This window comes from Drosophila bipectinata, chromosome 3R, assembly GCF_030179905.1.
Source record: "Drosophila bipectinata strain 14024-0381.07 chromosome 3R, DbipHiC1v2, whole genome shotgun sequence".
NCBI classification, from domain to species: Eukaryota; Metazoa; Arthropoda; class Insecta; order Diptera; family Drosophilidae; genus Drosophila; species Drosophila bipectinata.
The window spans coordinates 13,749,571-13,770,989 of record NC_091739.1 but is presented as its reverse complement, the minus strand read 5'-3'; the positions used below and the strand labels follow the sequence as shown (position 1 = coordinate 13,770,989).

The 21,419-nt window shown below is 42.4% G+C and overlaps 5 protein-coding genes across 8 annotated transcripts; 4 read left to right on the top strand and 1 right to left on the bottom strand.

The window, feature by feature from the left end:
• Nucleotides 1-1,131: 1,131 nt before the first annotated feature.
• On the top strand, nt 1,132-3,192 carry Snx3 (sorting nexin 3). The gene is made up of 3 exons (XM_017247224.3): nt 1,132-1,576; nt 1,912-2,007; nt 2,271-3,192. Exons 1-3 carry the CDS (start codon nt 1,400-1,402, stop codon nt 2,499-2,501), a joined length of 504 nt encoding a protein of 167 aa, XP_017102713.1. The 5' UTR covers nt 1,132-1,399; the 3' UTR covers nt 2,502-3,192.
• A 414-nt stretch (nt 3,193-3,606) lies between these two features.
• Nucleotides 3,607-6,115, top strand: Not10 (CCR4-NOT transcription complex subunit 10). The gene is made up of 6 exons (XM_017248201.3): nt 3,607-3,766; nt 3,824-4,597; nt 4,655-4,982; nt 5,048-5,115; nt 5,170-5,520; nt 5,579-6,115. Exons 1-6 carry the CDS (start codon nt 3,678-3,680, stop codon nt 5,907-5,909), a joined length of 1,941 nt encoding a protein of 646 aa, XP_017103690.2. The 5' UTR covers nt 3,607-3,677; the 3' UTR covers nt 5,910-6,115.
• Nucleotides 6,116-6,277: 162 nt separating this feature from the next.
• On the top strand, nt 6,278-9,242 carry LOC108129222 (lipase 3-like). 2 transcript variants are annotated; one of them, XM_017247178.3, is made up of 5 exons: nt 6,278-6,433; nt 6,495-7,187; nt 7,240-8,038; nt 8,093-8,794; nt 8,850-9,227. In XM_017247178.3, exons 1-3 carry the CDS (start codon nt 6,371-6,373, stop codon nt 7,633-7,635), a joined length of 1,152 nt encoding a protein of 383 aa, XP_017102667.2. In that variant the 5' UTR covers nt 6,278-6,370; the 3' UTR covers nt 7,636-8,038; nt 8,093-8,794; nt 8,850-9,227. The 2 variants fall into 2 exon arrangements, with proteins under 2 accessions (XP_017102667.2, XP_070137038.1); XM_070280937.1 differs by lacking the exons at nt 6,278-6,433; nt 6,495-7,187 and having other exon boundaries at nt 7,640-8,038; nt 8,850-9,242.
• Nucleotides 9,243-10,060: 818 nt separating this feature from the next.
• Nucleotides 10,061-11,503, top strand: LOC108129223 (lipase 3-like). The gene is made up of 3 exons (XM_017247179.3): nt 10,061-10,208; nt 10,267-10,965; nt 11,027-11,503. Exons 1-3 carry the CDS (start codon nt 10,068-10,070, stop codon nt 11,450-11,452), a joined length of 1,266 nt encoding a protein of 421 aa, XP_017102668.2. The 5' UTR covers nt 10,061-10,067; the 3' UTR covers nt 11,453-11,503.
• Nucleotides 11,504-14,581: 3,078 nt separating this feature from the next.
• LOC108129317 (lipase 3) lies at nt 14,582-18,274 on the bottom strand. 3 transcript variants are annotated; one of them, XM_070281286.1, is made up of 3 exons: nt 18,254-18,274; nt 16,184-16,353; nt 14,582-15,846 (listed from the first exon to the last, which is right to left on the bottom strand). In XM_070281286.1, exons 1-3 carry the CDS (start codon nt 18,257-18,259, stop codon nt 14,904-14,906), a joined length of 1,119 nt encoding a protein of 372 aa, XP_070137387.1. In that variant the 5' UTR covers nt 18,260-18,274; the 3' UTR covers nt 14,582-14,903. The 3 variants fall into 3 exon arrangements, with proteins under 3 accessions (XP_070137387.1, XP_017102770.1, XP_070137388.1); XM_017247281.2 differs by lacking the exon at nt 18,254-18,274 and adding an exon at nt 16,602-17,027; XM_070281287.1 differs by lacking the exon at nt 18,254-18,274 and having other exon boundaries at nt 16,186-16,299.
• Between the last annotated feature and the right edge of the window lie 3,145 nt (nt 18,275-21,419).

Genomic DNA, 21,419 nt, shown 5'->3' with positions numbered 1-21,419 from the left:
TGAGTACTTGCATGTGGATATCCATTTAAATGACATAAATTATTTGAGCTGCTGTAGGAAGTATTTATTTACATTAAAGCTTACTATGAATATCCTTTGTTAATTGAAAAGTGTCACAAAACACCGGGACATCTATAAAAGGGCGCTAATAAAATTTCAAACGTTTCTTTTAATTGGTTAATGGGCCACGACACCTGTTGAATATTTATACGTCCGGAATGCATTTATTGATATATAATTGAAGGTTCGCTGAATACAAAGTAAATTAAAATGAACAAGTATTGGAAAAAGTTTTCAGCTGATCCTTGTCCTTTTTTATTTAAGAATTTGCAGCCATTAAAGAGGGCGTCCAACTGGTGATTGATTTAGTGAAATGAACTGTCGGAAAAGGGACGACCTGCAGAAGAGGGGGTTCCTGTTATCTATGACCTGGCTATCTACCATAATATATCATATCTATGCATATCATATCTAATAAATGTAACCAAATTATTCAAAATAGGTGGAAAGATTGATTTAGACCAAAATTGATGTAAATATATGATCTAAACAACCCTAATAAGGACGAGCCAAGTTGTAAGCTTTAAGTGATCTAATATATTTTATAAGTATTAAATATATGCTTTAAAAAAAATAAATATTTTTTTAAAATTTTAGATGCCAGAAACAATTTAATGTCACGTCCTAACTCGGAAATAGGTGGAAACAGTGACTCCCGTGGCTGATTCAAAGTCTGGAATTTGTTAATATTACTTTAAATTTAGCTTTTCTAAGAGAAAATAAAACAAGTCAACTAATAATCAACAAAAAAAAATCCTGTTATTAATTTTTGGAGGCTAGTTTTGATACAAAAGAAACATAAACTGCTGGAGTGTAGCACTCCAAGTAGTTTGGAACTACAAGTTGGAACTAAATTTAGTTCTTGTTTTTTTTTGTCGTCCCTCCTAGTTTAATTATATTTCCGGCTTACGTTTCTGTAGTTTATAAAATTTTTGTAAAATGTATAAAAAATTTTGTGTATTTTTGTTTGGTATTTTTGAGTATATATTTTTTTAAATTTTGCGCATTTTTGAATCTAGTAGGGAAACCGGATTTTTTAGTGCATTTTCAGGGAGGAATAAAATTCGATATCTGGCAACACTGCTGCAATTGTTAATCATTGGAAAGTTTTTTTTATGGATTAATTAAATTACACTATTTATTTTTGACGGCACCTTAAACTAAACAGAATATTTGAGCTCCAACTGGCCACCGATCCCCAGGGACGACACAAAGTAGGCGCCGCAAAGGGAGCCACACACAAAGAGTGCCATCTAGCAAAGGAAAACCCGTTTCACGGCGTTCGGATATATAGAAACAAGGGGCGTCATATATCTCTGCCGACCGATCTCCTGCCACTATGATGGTTGAGTCCGACGGAACTGCCGATGCCACCCGCCGCCTAAACGTGAAGAAACAGACTCTGGACGACGCCTATGCGGTGCCCGCCAACTTCCTGGAGATAGACGTGGTCAATCCACTGACCACCATGGCGGCGGGCAAGAAGCGCTACACGGACTACGAAGTGCGGATGCGGGTGAGTGCTCCCCGTCGGATCTGACCTGATCGGATCGCTGAACTTGCAAAAAAAAAGCAAAAAAGCAAAAATGATAACTCAAGATAGCTGGAATTTCCATACACATGCAGGCGGCTTACGTGTGTGTGTGTATGCCAGCGACTTTGTTTTTCGGACATTAGTGTGTGTGCGGGCGATACGCCTATAAAGCAGAACGAGTGATAAATATTAGTCACAAGTGCAGCGCACTGATTTGGGGACTTGAGTCACGGATTCCCGGAGGCAAATCATGCGGGCCCCATTTCCCAGGGGGTGCTAATTGAAGCCTAATGTTCTCTTGATTTCCTTTCTTTCAGACTAACTTGCCCGTCTTCAAGGTAAAGGAGTCCAGTGTGCGGAGGCGGTACAGCGATTTCGAATGGCTAAGAAACGAGTTGGAGCGGGACAGCAAGGTGGGTAACCAGGACATCATACAGGGTTTTAAAACTAAAATATCAGTAAACAGACAATATAACCTACTGTAGTAGCCATAAAGTAATGATAACAGCCCATTCATCAACTTATAATCTCTCTCAGTAATAAATTTCGAGTGTTTCGATTCACACGAATACACATAGATCCTAGGGTTTTTACTTTCAATTGCCGCCTTAAGGAAAATATTTCCAATGTAAACAACAGCCAAGTACATTTCAACTTATGACTTTTACTATTTTAGATCGTGGTGCCGCCGCTACCAGGAAAGGCCTGGAAACGGCAGATGCCATTCCGCGGCGACGAGGGCATCTTTGACGAGAGTTTCATTGAGGAGCGGCGCAAGGGCCTGGAGGCGTTTATCAACAAAATAGCCGGACATCCGCTGGCGCAGAACGAGCGCTGCTTGCACATGTTTCTCCAGGAGAACGTCATCGACAAGAACTACGTGCCCGGCAAGATTCGCAACACATAAGCGGGGGACTCATCCGGGACAAGCCTAAAAAATAACTAATAGCAAACCATAGCAATGCAATGAAGCAAAAACTCGAACGAACAAACCCGCTACGAAATCTTTGGGGAATCTGTGTGTATGTGTCGGTGCGCCTGGCGAGATTGGAGCTGGAAAAGTGGAGACGGCACGAGACGATAAGGAAGGAACGAAGACGAGGCGGAGCCGCGAAGAAATAGAAGGAATATGTTTATTTTTCAAATGGAAGGATGACGAAAGTGCTGCTGCTCAGTTAATGTTGAGCCCCCTCTCACCCCCCGGGGGACTAGTTAAAAAGCATTGGGAATTTTTAATGCTAAATTCAAGTTTATAACAATATACATACATATATATAAATATTATATACAATACATATATTTACGACTAGTGTACATAATACATGCCTACCGCGCCCGCCTCGCAAAAAGAGTCTTGGTCGTGGGAGCGATCTCCCTCCCTGTCCGGATTTCTACCGGTCCCTGTCCCGCTCCCGTTTTTCCGATTCTCAGTTTTCTTGTTTTGACCCATTGCGGCAGTAATGAAGCAGCAAAAAATTGGGAGCGATCCCGATCCAAAAATCCGATCCCTCGTACGTGTATGCAAATTATTGAATATTTTGAAAATGTTTAGTGAATAATATTGTACTTCGAATCAAATTAAAATAATTCCAAAAATATTTAAAGGAGTATTCCTATTTTTTAAATTAAAAAGTGGGAAAATTAAGTGGTAATAATTAAAACGGGGATCTTAATCAAAATCTAGTATATATTTTGGTATTTTTTGGTGACAATTCAAATTTGCCCGCTCGAGTTCTGTTAATTTTTAACATTAGTGAGCTGTCCCTGGGAAACTTCAAATTTTGGCATGCAGATGACGCCTCAAAATTTTGTTTTACCCCCATCTGTGGTTCAATAAAAACAGTGGTGCCACTTTTTTCTAGAGATGGGACTATGTAAGTTCAATACATTTTTTTAATAGTTTTAATATGCTTCTTTAATTATTATCAACTAAAATATAAAAGAATAGTAAATGCCTTTCCACTTAAAATTAATTTAATATTTGTATTTGTATGATGTCCTTTTTAAAATTGTAGATGGCGCCACCTGCCCTATCTACGGCAACACTGCTCTTGTTTTTTTTTGTTTTTTATTTGTTTTTGGCATGGACACGGCGGATTCTCCCACAAAATCGCAGTCCGGCGAGGACGAGAACTACATCCTGCTGTGTCAGGCGCACGAGCAGTTCAACAAGTAAGTATTGTGCCCGGTTAGCACCGTCGATACCATTGATTTCCCTCCGATTTCCAGTGCGGAGTTCGATCGCTGCCTTGAGGTGCTCCAGGAACTTGAGACGAGGGGCGAGAGCAGTGGTCCAGTGCTGCGCCACAACCGGGCGGTGGTAAACTACCATAAGGGTGGCTGCACGCAGCACTCTGCTCTCCTAAAGGAATTGGAAGAGCTCACAGTCGACGCGGATGTCCCGGGAGAAACATCCAGCGGACTAACCCTGAAACATGGTGCCGCCGCCGCCACGGTGGCACGGTACAACAGGGCGGTCATCTACTATCACCGCCATATGTATGCGACGGCTCTGGAGAAGCTCGCACCTCTGGTCGCCAGATTGGAGGCTCTGGAAAAAGCCATGGCAGCTCTAGTGGCCACGCTTCAGCTGCAACTGCTGCTAGCCACCAATCAACTAAACCGGGCCGAGGCCTTCCTGGACTACTTGCAGTACAAGCTGAACCTCGTGGCCAGTGCGCCGAGCAGTAGTCCGCCCACGGAGGAAACCTCTCCTGGTTCCACTTCCCCGCCAAGCACTGTGGCTGCTTCGCCCGCAGGTGCCAGCGCCGGAACTGGAGCTAGTGGAAGCTCAGCAGTAGAAGGCAGTTCTTCCGTTCTGGGCGGCAGTCTACAGCTTTTACAGCTACTCACCCTGGTGCTAAACCGAAAACCGGTTGTAATCCCCGAAGATGGAACGCCCGAGTACGCGGCATTAAAGGCGCAGCAGTACTACATCATGAAGGACTTCCAAATGGCAGCGAAGCAGCTGATGCGCATCAACAATGAGTGCACACAGGCCGGGTGAGTGTTTAAAAATACAAATATTATGCCAGTTATAATGAGCTCCTTCCTCTGTAGAACTGTAACTCGGCAGCTAAGCACCTGTATTGCTAATAATATGGGGGTGATCCATTTAAGAGTGCGTCACTATGCCATAGCTGCCAAATTCTTCCAGAACGCGCTGAACTTTGATCAGAAGCTGGCACAAAATCTGCGCCAGAGTACGCTTCAAACCATGAGCTCAGCGCGCTCCTGTGAAATCCTCTACAATCTGGGCGTGGCCATGCTGCATTTGCGTCGACCCAAAGAGGCATTCCAGTGCTTTTTGGTGCCGGTGAAGCAGTTTCACAGTAATCCACGCCTATGGCTGCGAATGGCAGAAGCATGCATCATGGAACACGAGACAGTAAGTTCCGATTTCGTAAATAAACATTGAATTACTGATAATAATTTTCAATGTTTTCATAACAGAAATTAGTAGAAGAGGAGCGCAACTCACAGGCGGGAACTGCGGCCGGATCCTCTAGCAAGCCATACGAGTGAGTAGATATCAATTCTTCCAATTACCATCTGTAAATCTAAAACCTTTCTAGTCCCCAATCCGCTGGAGTCCCTGAGCCCACTTTAGAGTTTGCCGCCTTGTGCCTGCGGAGTGCTTTAACCCTCACTTTGCATTACAAAGCCAGTTTCCATATCACGGCAGACTCTGCAGAGGACGGGGAGGCACCCGAGCCCAAGGACCCCACTCAGGAATCGTGGCGGCAGCCGCAGGACAATAATTTTTGCAATCCCTCCAAACCTGTTAGTCTGGAGTCGTTGGAGAACATGTTAGCAGCCATCTATGCGGCACATAGCTTTGTGTCCCTTCGCCTGGGTGACCATGTGACTGCTCTGGAAATGTCCGATCAGTTACTGGCCTGCGAGCGTCTTTCCGATGCGCACAAGTAACTTCAATTAACTAAAAATTAATTGAGTATGCTAATAACGTTTTATTATTTGCAGATTACTGGGACACATGTATGCCGGCGAGGCATTAATGCTGATGGACAAGGCACCAGAGGCACGCTTCCATTTGGATCCCGCTTTTGTGTCCACTTTAAATGCATTCGACCTGGAGACTCGCGATTGGCAGCTGAAGTCGCTTGACGCCGCCCAGAATGTGGTGCGATACAATCTGGCTGTGGCCATGGCCCTGCAGAACGACCTGCCACAGGCGAAGTCACTCCTGGCCAGCCTGACGCACTCGTTGGTCAGCGGCAAGGCTATGGCTCTAAGGCGTTTTATTGACCTCAAGATGGGACCTATTCCAGGCACCGGAGTGGCTCCCAATTAGACAACAAATTGTGTAAATAACTAGGCGGAATCGAAGTACGAGAGAATGGAATGGAGTGTAAATATAGAGAAATCCCTGAGCGACGTAGTCATCGAAGTGTTTGTTGGTTCTTCAACGATTGCAGGATCGCTATTCAAAATTTGTTTCTTTGGCAATTTGTTTTTAAAATTTGATTTTATTTATTAAATAGGTCGGCATTAATGAAACACATGGGCAAACATTTATTTTTTATTTTTATGTTTAAAACTGGGGCTGTTTAAAAAGTTTTTAACATTAATTTCTGTTTTTGGTGCACCTTAAATAGATTATTTTAAGGTGAAAATGTTTGTTTTCGTAGAACTAATAAATTTCCCCGTGACTAAAATGCTGTAGTCATTAAATCAGTTAGTTCAAGAGTATATACCATTGCCGAGTGACCGAAAATAATAGCTTAGCCGGTAGAGCTGCAATTGGTGGTGATTATGGTAGCGGTTTTGGTTTATTTATTGGCTATAGGAAGTCTACACTTAGCCACGTCAGATACTGTAAGTTTAAAATCATTTCCCTATTCATAGTTTATATGATTCATAAGATTATCCCTGTAAGTTGGAGACAATTACTTCGCACAATTTTCCCGGGGAGAAGCATCAAGTGGTGACCACCGATGGCTACATCCTAACCCTGTTCCGCATCCCATATTCGCCGACTCTTCACAATGAAAAGCTTCCCAAGAAGGTTGTCTTTCTTCAGCACGGCATCTTGGGTTCTTCAGATTCCTGGTTGCTGACAGGTCCTCGATATGCTCTGCCCTATGTGCTCTCTAATTCTGGCTATGAGGTTTGGCTGGGCAATTCTCGGGGAAATCTTTACGGACGTAGACACAAGAAGTTGAGCCCGGAAAAGGAACAGTTCTGGCAGTTCACCTTCCACGAGCTGGGAGTCTACGACCTACCCGCCCAAATAGATTATGTGCTGAACATCACTCAACAGAAGGAACTCCAATTTGTGGCCCACTCTCTCGGAGGCACTGAGTTTTTAGTGATGCTCTCGGAGAACCCGCAGTACAACCGATTCTTCAGGTCCGTCCATTTGTTGGCTCCGTTGGTCTTCTGTACTCACCCAAAATCGAAGCTTTGGTCCATGGTTGCAAAGGCGGCTCCCTTGTTGACGGATGAAGAGTACTCGGCCGGTAGCTTGACATCCGGTGTTATGAATATGATTTGCAACATTGCGATTTCCTCCTTGTGCCAAAATATAATGTTGGTGCTTATTGGCGGAAAATCATCTTATATTACTGATGTAAGTTTTTTATGATAGAAGAATTCTTCATGCCTAAAGGTGTCCTTCTCAGAAAATCAAGCCCAGTATCGCCTCCGTGGAGTCCACGGGTGTTTCAACTCGTCTGATGAAGCACTTCGCCCAGCTGTATGAGTCGGGTCACTTTGCCAAGTATAGCTACGGAAAGGCGGAAAATATGAAAAAGTACGGTAGAGTCACTCCGCCGGATTACATCCTGAAGAATGTGATGCCGGCCGGACAGTTCTATGTGTACCAGAGCGGAACGGATGACCTGGTGAGCAATGAGGATTTGAACCATCTGACCACCGCAGGGCTCAACTTTATTGAGCGGCGTGTGTCAGTCGCTAAATGGAATCATCTGGACTATGTCTTTGCCAAGGAAGCTGAGAAACTAATTTACCGGCAAATCGTTACAAACATGGCAATGAGTCCTTCAAAAAGTCCTTGAATTCATGGCAAGAGTCGCTTTGCTTTGTTGAGCTTAACTAAGAGATATTGTGTTTGTTATAAATTCCGAAAGTGGTAAACTTAAAAGCATTGTTATACAAATTAAAAAATACTATATATTCTAGTCTAGGTACATATGTAGTATATTCGAGTCTGTAAAGGAAAACACCGTAGTAAATCCATTACAAATCCTGACTAGGCCATTTCTAATGGATTTGTCAAAGCTCAACTAAATTAAAGAAAATATTATATTCATAAATCCTATATGAATATATCATTGAAATTGTACATACATAACTATGGCTCGAAAATTCGTTAAAAAAATGTTAAGTAAGAAAGTTGGAGTCTGTAACTTTATTCTGATAATTTTCACTAATTTATTTGGACTATTTCACGCAGATACTGTAAGTTTTGGATTTTATTTAGAAATAATTTAAAATAATATTGTTCACCGCCAGGCAGAATTTATTGAACGTCATAAATATCCTGTAGAATTTCACAATGTGGTCACCGAGGATGGCTATATCCTGGGAGTATTTAGGATACCCAATTCTCCGCACAATACAGGGACTTTTAATGTGACTAGACCCGTGTTTCTTCTGCAGCATGGTATTCTAATGTCCTCTGACTGCTGGGTAATAACAGATCCTCGCCATGGATTGCCATTTTTACTAGCAGACGCGGGCTTTGATGTTTGGATGATAAACTCCAGGGGTAACAGGTATTCTCGCCGACATCAACACCTCGATCCGGATGGAACCCAGTTTTGGCAATTTAGCTTTCACGAAATGGGCAACCACGATCTTCCCGACACCATTGATTTTATCCTGAGACACACCAATCAGGCAGGGCTTCATTTCGTGGGTCATTCTCAAGGTGCCACTGCTTTCCTGGTGATGCTCTCATTGCGGCCGGAGTACGGCGAAAAGATTTTTTCTAGCCATCTCTTGGCACCGGTGGCATTTCAAAGGCATTCCTCCTCTTGGCTTGCAAGGAACTTATTGGAGAATGCCCTTCAACTTCCGGATATAGAAATTCCAGCCATTCATCCAAGCCTGCAAGAGGTTGTTCACTCAGTCTGTGCTATTTCTTGGATACGGGAAATATGCAAGTACATTCTGTTTTTCTTTGCGGGTGGAGAGTCTAAACACTTGGATGAAGTGAGTAAATAGAGTTATGGGAAGGTAGCTTTTAAGAATCATCCTCCCTCCGTAGATGCTGGTGCCCAGAATTATGTCCATTGTACTGGCCGGGATTTCGAGTAGACAAATACGCCACTTTGCTTCCAACATCAAGTACGATAGATTTGCTCTTTTGGACTTTGGAGACCAGGAAAACTTACGAATATATGGCAGCCTGCAACCTCCAGATTATCCTCTGGGAAGTATAAGGACCTTGAAGCCCATTAATTTGTACTTTGGAGGAAAGGACAAGTGGTTGGATGTTAAGGATTCAAGGAAGTTAATAAGAATACTACCCGAGTCGAATTTAAATGTGATGCCGACATGGAACCATGTTGATTTCATATTTGGCGATAAAGGAAACGCTTGTTTAAATGAATTAATAATTAGAAATACAAAAAAATCGATTTAAATATGATATTATTTTAAAAAATTGTAAAGGTTTAAAGATTCCAAACTCTTCCTTTTGCCAACGCCCAGTAAAGAAGCCGGTGGTTTTGTTTCTTCATGGGATGACTTGCTCGACAGACACTTACTTGCTGGATGGACACAATGATGGACTACTCTGTATGCTGTCTGACGTCTGGTATGACGTTCGTAAATGGAAAGCAATCCCATCACTTTAATACAGTAAGATGAAAGTTACTTGTTAGAAGTCCTCAGCCGAAATCCTCAGCCTTTTCTCTTCACAGAGTATGTATCCCTTGCTGTTGGCCACTCATCCGGTGGGTATTTCCACCCGCCAACCCGAAAACAACATCCACTTCACGGATTCCGGAAAGTTTCGCCAATATGACTACGGTCTAATGGAAATCGCCTCCGGACTACAAGCTAAATGTTATCCGCCAGCTGTCCCAGTATACATATTTTTTACAGCGACCAATGCCACGGACATCTGGATTTTGGCCAGTAAATGGTGCACGTGGTGGTGATGCACGTGGGACCACATGGACTTTGTACATGCTTTGACGGTTTCCAAAGATATCAATAAGCCAATTATTCAAATATTTGATAAATTCGAAAAAATAACCCCAGCAGATGATGAGTAATTGTAAATATTGAATTTTATTCTGAAAAGGGGTTCTCGATAATATTGTATATTTGACTTTAAATGGAATTTTTTGAAAGGTAGGGGATATAAAATTTAGGGTAAAATTGAACTATAATTGAAATGGAATGCTTTAATCTAATTATTCAGTTTGGTATCGTATTTAAGTTGCATCATTAAAAAATCAAGGCACAGTTGGCTTAAATGGAGTGGATAAAATTTGTTATTTTATGGAGCTGCCTTGTCGGCATTCATTTAGCAGAATATCACAAAACGATTTTTAAAACTCCCAAGGATATTGTAAATTCGCCTTTATGGAATTGTCCTTCAAAAGAACTAACCACTGTAATCTATATTGGGAAAAATTCTTGTATATGTCATTTTTATTTAAGTTTTCTCACAGGTGGATATCATCAAGTCTTACCACTATCCAATAGAAAACCATACGGTGCGCACCAAGGATGGTTATATGCTTGAGGTGTTTCGCATTCCCGACTCCCACGAGTGTCATGAAAGGAAAGCCAAGAAAGTGGTCTTTTTAATGCACGGAATGTATTCATCGTCGGACGCTTTTCTGCTGTCTGCGAAAAATATCGGTCTCCCCTATATGTTGGCCGACAAATGTTACGACGTATGGATGGGGAACGCCCGCGGCAACCGATATTCTCAGCGCCACCCCCACCTGGGCATTAACGATACTGAGTACTGGCACTTCAGCTGGCCCGAGATCGGACTGGAGGATTTGGCAGCCTCCTTCGAATACATTACGTTTCTGACCAAACAAAATGATCTAAACTGCGTATGTCACGGCCAAGGATGCGCGGCATTGATGGTTCTCCTCAGTCTTCGGAAAGAGTACAATTTTATTGTTCATAACGCTGTTTTTCTCGCTCCGATGGTTTACATGACCCACTTTAAAGCTTCCGTGCCGTGGAGGGACTTTTTTAAGCTCCTGGAACACTCGATGGATGGCGAGGCTAGGCCTTCCCTCTTGCCGGACCATACTGTGCTTAAGGATGTGGCCAAACGCATGTGTCCAAAAATGACATGTGAATGCAATTACAATCTCATATATGGAAATGCAAATCACCAACGTGATCCGGTGAGCTCTTATGATTTATAAAAATTTCTGGATATATAAAGAATCTTTTATTTATTTTAAGCTCGTCATTACCCGATTTTTGGCTACGCATCCTTCCTCAATTTCTGTGCGTCAGCTAAGGCACCTCTTTCAGGTTAAAAGCTCTGGTAAATTCCAACAATACGACTATGGAGTTGAGAAGAACATTATCATGTACAATCAATCCACTCCGCCGGAATATAATCTTGAGAAGGTCCGGCCCCATGGTAGCCTACACATCTTCTACAGTGACGGCGATTGGTGGGTCTCTAAAAAAGACATTGCCATACTTAAGGGAAAGTTGTCCAAGGCTATGTTTCACCACATCGAGGATTCAAAATTTGGCCACGGAGATTTTCTTCATGGGCACAATGATCGAACCTTGATTAATATACCAATTTTAGAAATATTTCGCAGAAACTCGAAAGATAAAAGTGATAAACATGTTAAACATTTTAAGCATCATTAACAAAATGGATATATTAAACATAAAAATATTAAAATTCCAAATCCAACCATAGTAACTTAATATTTTTTTTTTTATTTATTTGAGCTTATTCTAGATTCTAGACTAAAGGAATTCAATTCCAGATCGGAATCAAATTGGATGAGAATTGAGGAAGATATAGCCATCACTGTGGGCCCTATAGGGAAAACACCATTTTCAAGGGATCCCGTCACGAGAAATGGACAAAAAATCTAAAAAATATTTTGTCTCAGGATTTTGATGTAGAATAATGGGAAATCGATCTAGAAATCGTTTAAGGTACTCCGCTTGGGAATCGGATGAGAATTGAGGAAGATATAGCCATCCCTGTGGGCCCTATAGGGAAAAACCCATTTTCAAGGGATCCCGTCACGAGAAATGAACAAAAAATCTAAAAAATATTTTGTCTCAGGATTTTGATGTAGAATGATGGGAAATCGATCTAGAGATCGTTTAAGGTACTCCGCTTGGGAATCGGATGAGAATTGAGGAAGATATAGCCATCCCTGTGGGCCCTATAGGGAAAAACCCATTTTCAAGGGATCCCGTCACGAGAAATGGACAAAAAATCTAAAAAATATTTTGTCTCAGGATTTTGATGTAGAATGAGAGATCGTCTTAAATGTCGATCTAAAGATCGTTTAAGGTACTCCGCTTGGGAATCGGATGAGAATTGAGGAAGATATAGCCATCACTGTGGGCCCTATAGGGAAAACACCATTTTCAAGGGATCCCGTCACGAGAAATGAACAAAAAATCTAAAAAATATTTTGTCTCAGGATTTTGATGTAGAATGATGGGAAATCGATCTAGAGATCGTTTAAGGTACTCCGCTTGGGAATCGGATGAGAATTGAGGAAGATATAGCCATCCCTGTGGGCCCTATAGGGAAAAACCCATTTTCAAGGGATCCCGTCACGAGAAATGGACAAAAAATCTAAAAAATATTTTGTCTCAGGATTTTGATGTAGAATGAGAGATCGTCTTAAATGTCGATCTAAAGATCGTTTAAGGTACTCCGCTTGGGAATCGGATGAGAATTGAGGAAGATATAGCCATCACTGTGGGCCCTATAGGGAAAACACCATTTTCAAGGGATCCCGTCACGAGAAATGGACAAAAAATCTAAAAAATATTTTGTCTCAGGATTTTGATGTAGAATAATGGGAAATCGATCTAGAAATCGTTTAAGGTACTCCGCTTGGGAATCGGATGAGAATTGAGGAAGATATAGCCATCACTGTGGGCCCTATAGGGAAAACACCATTTTCAAGGGATCCCGTCACGAGAAATGGACAAAAAATCTAAAAAATATTTTGTCTCAGGATTTTGATGTAGAATGATGGGAAATCGATCTAGAGATCGTTTAAGGTACTCCGCTTGGGAATCGGATGAGAATTGAGGAAGATATAGCCATCCCTGTGGGCCCTATAGGGAAAAACCCATTTTCAAGGGATCCCGTCACGAGAAATGGACAAAAAATCTAAAAAATATTTTGTCTCAGGATTTTGATGTAGAATGAGAGATCGTCTTAAATGTCGATCTAGAGATCGTTTAAGGTACTCCGCTTGGGAATCGGATGAGAATTGAGGAAGATATAGCCATCACTGTGGGCCCTATAGGGAAAACACCATTTTCAAGGGATCCCGTCACGAGAAATGGACAAAAAATCTAAAAAATATTTTGTCTCAGGATTTTGATGTAGAATAATGGGAAATCGATCTAGAGATCGTTTAAGGTACTCCGCTTGGGAATCGGATGAGAATTGAGGAAGATATAGCCATCACTGTGGGCCATTTAGGGAAAACACCATTTTCAAGGGATCCCATCACGAGAAATGGACAAAAAATCTAAAAAATATTTTGTCTCAGGATTTTGATGTAGAATGATGGGAAATCGATCTAGAAATCGTTTAAGGTACTCCGCTTGGGAATCGGATGAGAATTGAGGAAGATATAGTCATCCCTGTGGGCCCTATAGGGAAAAACCCATTTTCAAGGGATCCCGTCACGAGAAATGGACAAAAAATCTAAAAAATATTTTGTCTCAGGATTTTGATGTAGAATAATGGGAAATCGATCTAGAAATCGTTTAAGGTACTCCGCTTGGGAATCGGATGAGAATTGAGGAAGATATAGCCATCACTGTGGGCCATCTCAGGATTTTGATGTAGAATGATGGGAAATCGATCTAGAAATCGTTTAAGGTACTCCGCTTGGGAATCGGATGAGAATTGAGGAAGATATAGTCATCCCTGTGGGCCCTATAGGGAAAAACCCATTTTCAAGGGATCCCGTCACGAGAAATGGACAAAAAATCTAAAAAATATTTTGTCTCAGGATTTTGATGTAGAATAATGGGAAATCGATCTAGAAATCGTTTAAGGTACTCCGCTTGGGAATCGGATGAGAATTGAGGAAGATATAGCCATCACTGTGGGCCATTTAGGGAAAAACCCATTTTCAAGGGATCCCGTCACGAAAAATGGACAAAAAATCTAAAAAATATTTTGTCTCAGGATTTTGATGTAGAATGATGGTAAATCGATCTAGAAATCGTTTAAGGTACTCCGCTCGGGAATCGGATGAGAATTGAGGAAGATATAGTCATCCCTGTGGGCCCTATAGGGAAAAACCCATTTTCAAGGGATCCCGTCACGAAAAATGGACAAAAAATCTAAAAAATATTTTGTCTAAAGATTTTGATGTAGAATGATGGGAAATCGATCTAGAAATCGTTTAAGGTACTCCGCTCGGGAATCGGATGAGAATTGAGGAAGATATAGCCATCCCTGTGGGCCCTATAGGGAAAAACCCATTTTCAAGGGATCCCATCACGAAAAATGGACAAAAAGTCTAAAGCTATGGTCATCGGAAGGTTATGGGGCAACCCCTTGGAAAAAATGTCGACAAGTTTCAAAACGATATTTAAGAAATGTTTTGGGTGAGGAAAGGCGCTTCTGGGTTTGCTGATGTTCGTTTTTTTCCACATCGGATACCAATTGGCAGAGCTATGAACATCGGGAAGAAGTTTTGAAAAAATTGAGAAAACCTAAAATTTGATGGGTCACCCCTTGGAACAAATTATACAAATTTAAAAAAAAAGGAATAATTAAAATGAAGTTTCCTTTTATTACCATCCCAAAAATTGGAATAATTTGTTGAACATCGAGTTTTTTTATTAGAGGCTTAACAGGTTTTTAAAGTGTAATGTTTTCTGAAATTTGGCAGTTTCGATAAACAATAGACTTGTTTTTCGTAGTCTAATCTATAAATTAATTATTTATTAATCAGTACGTGTATCTGTAGTTGATGTAACCGTATCAACTGCAGACTAGTTTCGTAAATCTAGAATTTGTTTTTGGCACTAGTGATAGTTCTGGCTGCGACATTTCTTTCCTAAAAATGTAAATATCCACACCCGCCCGAGTTCCTTAGCGTCTCCGCTGCTCGTAGCGATTCATGGAAAGAACGATGTTGTCGAAGATGTACTCTCGGACTCCCAGACCGCAGATGAAATCGAAATGATTCCAGCGCTTCCACGGCACCTTATACACCGCCTCCACATTGGGCAGGCGGGTGAGAAGCCTCCAAATATCAGCTGGAGCCACGATGTAATCGTTTTCCGAGAAGAAAACGGTCACCGGGGTGGACACATTTTCCAGGACGTACTCCGGCGGCTCCAGCTGCTGGTAGTGCAGCCAGTTGCGCTCTGGACCGTAGTCGTATTGCCGAAATCGAGTGGACACATAGCCCTGGAAGTAGTGCATCAACTGCTTTACCGATCCCCCGGCCGGAAAGTTTGCCATCAGATCCGGTAGTAGGGTCTTGTTCAGGAAGCGAGTGTCGTAGCCTGCCGCCGGCCACAAGCGACTGATGCACACCATCGGCTTCTCGTTTTCCAGGCACGTCATCGACAGAAACTTCTTAAAGAACTTGTTCGTGGAGAACATCTCCACGCCTTCGAGCATCTTGGAGACGTAGTTCCGAGTGCCCAGTACCGGGCCAATGATCTTGGCCAGGCCACTCTTCGTGTTGCTCACATAAGCCACCGGTGCCAGGAGGGTGGCGCTCTTAAAAACGGCATTGTACTGCGGCAGCATCGAGTTCAGGACGAGGAAAACGGTGCCTCCCTGCGAGATCCCCACAAAGTGCATCGCCCGCTGGCCTGTGGTTCGCAGGACATAGTCCACCTGGGCGGGAAGATCGTAGACGCCCATCTCGTGCCAGCTGAAGTCCCAGAACTCTCGTTCGGTAGCATTATGCCATACGTTTTTGCGGCAATAGATGTTGCCCCTGTTGTTTCCCAGCCAGACATCATAGCCGGCGCGCCAAAGGAGGTAGGCCAGGGAGTCCTCGCGTCCATTAAGCAGCCACCTGAAACACGAATAATATTTTTAATTAGGTGTTTCCTTCATGAACTTTTTAATTATTAAATAAGTTACATTTTTAGGCAAGAAGCTAAACTTTAAAAATGTTACTTCCAACTATATTGTTTCATTTTAAAACTATAGGAGGTATGCACTTTAGATAAGAACATATAATTTTTTGATCTAAGTTTCTGCTTGACTCTCTGTCCCTTTACAAGTTTTAAAACTGACAAATGAACATCACAACTACAGAATGGACAATCACTTTTTAAACACTTGGTATTTGCCGCAAGCGGAAGTATCTATTAGCATATAGAATTATTATCTTTAGGGGAACTACGCACACATCCGACGAAGCATATAGTCCCGAGAGCATGAACACCAAGGGGCGCCGCAAGACACTTCCCCTCTCCGGATCTACTTGGGGGATGCGATGCATGGTGAGGACATATCCGTCCTTGGTTGTCACCGTGTGGCGCTCCACATTGTAGCCGTCGTTCTGGATGCGTCGCACCTGCAATTACAGCAAACATGTCTCAAAAACAGTGGCAGGAAACAGGTAGGAATCCCGAGTCCGAAGCTGAAATCGAAATGCAAACACAGATTGTTGGCACATTTTTAGCTTGACATTTGGAGGCCACGCGACGCGTGCGATACGTTGTGACACTCGAGCGAGAGTAATTAGGAATTCCGGTGGCGCACGACCTGGCGCGAGACTACCCCCCTTCTCCGAGCATTCGGAATCCCCTTGGGGACACCTACCGCATCTGTGATGATAATTTCGCGCGACTGACGTATCGTGGCCGTGGCCACCTGCTGCATGGCGATCAGCACAAGATATAGCAGCGCCACTCGCTCCGATCCCATGCCTGACGCTGTCCAGGATTATGGTTACATGAACGCTGGGATTAAGTAACTGGGCAACCGATCCAGAAGCCGAACCGGTTCGCGATTGATCGAAAAATGAAAATGAAAGCTGTCCAAGGATCGGCTAAAGAAAGAAAGTAAAGCTTTCGAAAAAGACGCCGAAAATCCGTATGAATGGGGGGTATGAATGGAAATTGCAATCGAGTTCGTTTCTGTTTTTTGTTAGTGGTTTTTAAGGTAAAGATTTTAAGGCTGCTGCTGCGCGGCACCGGTACCGCTAGCGTTCGATTCGAATGTGTTTTATCGACTGCGCATGCGTCTGCGAGTCGCAGGGCTTGCCACCCGGCCGAGAGCTCCAAGCCGAGCTCCGAGACCGGTGAGCCACCTGCATGCCAGCCAGCCCGTCTGCCAGCTCACCTGAGCTTACCTGAGCAGCGCCCAGAGCAGCGTCGCTTTACCGGCGGAATACACTGCGCGTAATAGCCCCCTCCCCTACCACCCACTCCCTTCAAAATACGAAAAAAAATCAGTTTTGATCACCTGGCACGCTGCCACGGTAATTTGAGCAATTATAACAGCTTAGTGGGGAGAGAACGCTCCCCGAAATTGTCAACGCCAAGTACAGTGGGCGTTCAGTATGGCAGACAACGGCCTCAAGTTGCGATTATAGGTCTTAAGTCTCAGCCAAGTCGAAAGGAAAGTGAAATTAACCTTGCCGCTTAGAAAACCTCAATGGCAAAGTTGGATTTTCGACATAAAAAAGTCGTCAACGGTTTGCATTGAATAAAGTACATATTTGAAAGATTTACCAAAAGATTAAGATGTCAAGCTAATTTTTGTATTCAATAAAAAAATATTTAATAATTAAATACGTAAGAAGTTGTGGTATACTATTATATTTGTGGTGTTTAAATATTCAAATGTATAAACTTACGATTCGTAAGATATTATTTCTTATGCCTTCTTATGCTATTTCTTCTTATTTTTTAAATTCTTATTGTTTCTTATTTTTTAAAGTATATTGTTTTTTGAACTATTAGAAATAAGCCCTGAGTATATTTTATTGATAGGTGATTCACATTTGGCACACATCTTGTCTGGCAATATAGCATTGCAAACTCTTACATTTTGTAACTTATATAACTTTTAATTTAGGTTGCACCTCCTAACTAAAGTAATAAACTAATTAAAGTTAACACAGTTAATTAACACATTTTTTTTACAGTTAAAACTAAAAAAGCATAAAATTATATTCGTGTAAAAGCATTTCAAGAGAATAGTTTGAGTAACAGCATCCAAACCGTTTTTGGAAGCAAGTGATTCATAGTGTCGTCTACATGCCTTTTGAAATCTCTTAGGTTGTATTATCTTGGATTTGATTATTCAGAGCACAACGAACTGGGCGCCAAAGTAAGATAAATGTCTCCCAATAAGCCCAACAATACGAACAATTCCAAAACCATAAAGTTTTATGCATCTCACATACAATGTATTCATTTATTACAATTGCTTTTTGAACAGTGTATAATTTTTTGGGAGCTACTTACTGACATTTTTTTGGCTGCGGCTTTTGCTTTTAGCCGTTGTTGTTGCCGTTGGCTTTTTTTCAGATTTTTTTTTATATACGTATATATTTTTTTGAGTTTTCTGTTTCTGTGACTCTTCGCGGCGCGTTTTTCGTCGCATTGTTGTCGTCGGCGGACGTCGTTGTTTTTTCGCTGAATTGCAATAACCTGTTGCCTAATGAAAACGGCGTCTGCTTATTTAGGATGTGGCCTGGCCTGGCCTGGCCTGGCCCAAGTACTCGCACTTACTTGCCAACATAAACACACACACGGGCATACCTGGGGTACCTTTTGGGCATACTTATGGTGGGGGTAGGTAATAGTTTGAAAAGCTATAGTGTGATGCACGGAAAGAAATGGGTATGAAACCTTAGAAAGGAGTATGTAAATTGTTAGCCAAGATAGATAGTCTTATTCCCAAATCCAAGCATACTTTCTCTCTGTGCAGCATGTGTCGATCGGTCTTCCGTTTATGTTTATGTTTACGTACTTGAAAGACAATCGACATCGTTCCCCCGCCGCCACTCAAACTTAAACTCGAGCCGGAGCCGGAGTTCAGTTCGACCAGCAGCTCTCACAATTCATTCAGCGAAGCGGCGTACAGAGCTTTCTGTTTGTTTATATGGCTTTTTAATAGCTCGTCAACAACTGCGCAAGGGGTTGTAACTAACTGCCCAACTGGCCCGGCTTCTACTTACTCCCGACGAGCAGCATTTCATCAATGACTGCTCCACAACTCTATAGTTCAGCCGCTCCACTGCCCCACTGGCGGCATTGACCCACCGGCGAGTGCAACTCACGTACGATTCCCGTACTAGCACGTTGGGAAAGGCCCACAGCTTTTGGCCCGTACATAGCTCATCGCTCAACGGCCCGGCTCATATGTCCATTTGTTTGGCGTTAAAACAGTTTACGCTAATTCCTATTGTGACACAAACGACATAGTGTTTGCCGCGGTGGATCAAGTAGACTGTTTGCTTAACTGGTTTCGACAATTAAACATTGGGCACTTGAAAACGGCACAGGGTCTGCGCGTCCACAGTCCATGGACCAGACATCCGAGTCAAGTCCCAGTCTTGGCTTTCTTTCACTTTCAGCTAATGGATTCTATGTAATTGATGCCTAAACACTCCATAATGCATGCTCCATGTCGCACTCCATTGCCAAATTGTTTGTTTATTCGGGCACAGGTGATGATAGCCCCCTAGTTGTGTAATCAAAGGGTATAAGTTATTATATAAATAGGCATGGATAACCATCGGTAATTAAACGATAAGCTCATATTTCACTGTATACGAGTAAGATGTTTATTTCCTATTAAAACAATAAACAAAATGGGACCTGATGTAAGTGGCTGTTGGAGAAAGATGTTCCGGTTTCTGATTTAGATAAGATTTTAGGGGAATACCTTTTGAAATAATCACTAATTTGAAAAAATAAATTAGGAATATTTTCCAAATTTGTTAGACTATGGAAGAGTATTCAGATATCTTGTTTCAGGGTTTGAGTTTCCTTACTTTCATTGACCGCAGATCACGCCGTGTGTTGACAGTTGCGTGGCATGAACTTTGTATTGAACTTGAAACTCGAGCTGGACAAGATCTGCATAATGCATAAGATGGAGCTTGCCATATGTGTGGCGGCCACAAATCAAAGGCCCGTTTAGCTTTTCCGCCGGACAATGAGCTGACATTTCACTTTGAGTGCTCTGCTTTCTGATATGCATTCGGTTGCGTTTTCTTTCTTTTTTTATTTTGTTTCATTTTATTTTCTTTAGTTTTTTTGTGCTTTTCCCTTCTTTGGGGATTTGATGGACTGGTTTCCGGTCACTCTATCGGAGGGATTTTCTTTAGTTTTTTATCAAAACCAATAAGAGTCCGAATGCACTTATCATTCAGTTGCAGTTGACACGCGTCATCCCATGGGTCATAAATCGAAAGGGATTTTTTTATATAAATTATACATCACATTATTTTGGCATTTTTTAAGAATTACCAAGTATCTAGTTAGGCAGATATCCAAGGAAAATCCTGAGTACCAAGATTAAACCTTTTCCAATCCTTGGAAGACCTTACGCATAATTTGTATTCATCATAATTATTATCTCATACATTGCCTTGCTGGGAAAATTGCCTGAAGATGACTGTCACCAGTTCCTTACCTTTGACTTAATGGGTTGGATGATCGGGCTGGAGGACAGCCTTGAGGTCAGTGTGCTAATCCGCCGCAAATTGTTTCTTGATGATGGGTGATGGCTGCAACTTCCTAACCGGGAGAGTCGGCCTTGGCAGGATGTCTACCTGGTGTCTACCTGGACGCTAATTATCCGACTGCCTGAGTCACTGTCAGCAGAAGCATGAATTTACAACACCTTTATTACGGGCCATCGTAGGCTAGACGGCGAAAAAGGCGGTCGTAAAACTCAAAATAGCAAGAAAATAAAATTCAGAAAACGAAAACAAAAATCTCAATAACAAAAAGACGTCTCCCCACAACTGCGACCGACTGGTTGACAACAAAAGGAACATACTTGTGGGCCTCGAAGAGGAAGTGCCAGGCCGTGCCGACGACGATGATTTCGTCATGACTAAGCGTGGTTACTCAAAGGGAAACCAATTGATTCCTTCCTGTTGGCCGGCCCCTGTCCACTGTCTAGTGTCCGTCGTCCATTATCCACTATCTACCACAGAGCCACGACTGCAATAACAAAATCTAAATATTTAACAACTAAATTGAATCTGAAGGCACTGAGCGCGCTCTGGCGAATTTTCCATGCCGACTCGACTCTCGACTGGGAGGGTTACCTGCTGGCATAATCAATAAAAGATAAACAGTGGGCCGGCTGCATGGATGGCCAGAGTCGGAGTCCGTTCAAATGGCTACATCACGTAATGGAAAACGTTGCAGGTAAAGCCTACTGCCTACACAAGTCCAAACAGGCGGAGAAACGGCTGGTAGGAGTAGGAAAATCCCAAGCCCCCTCTTTGAAGAAGCTGGAGAACTGTTTGGGGCATTCTGTCAGGCAGTCGAACAACCCACCAGGCCGGAGAAACATATTCCATTCACTCAATTTCGGTGGGCAAGACGAAAGACCCCCGTGGTACGGAGTACTCTAGATGCCGGCCGTACATGTAGTGCACATCAATAT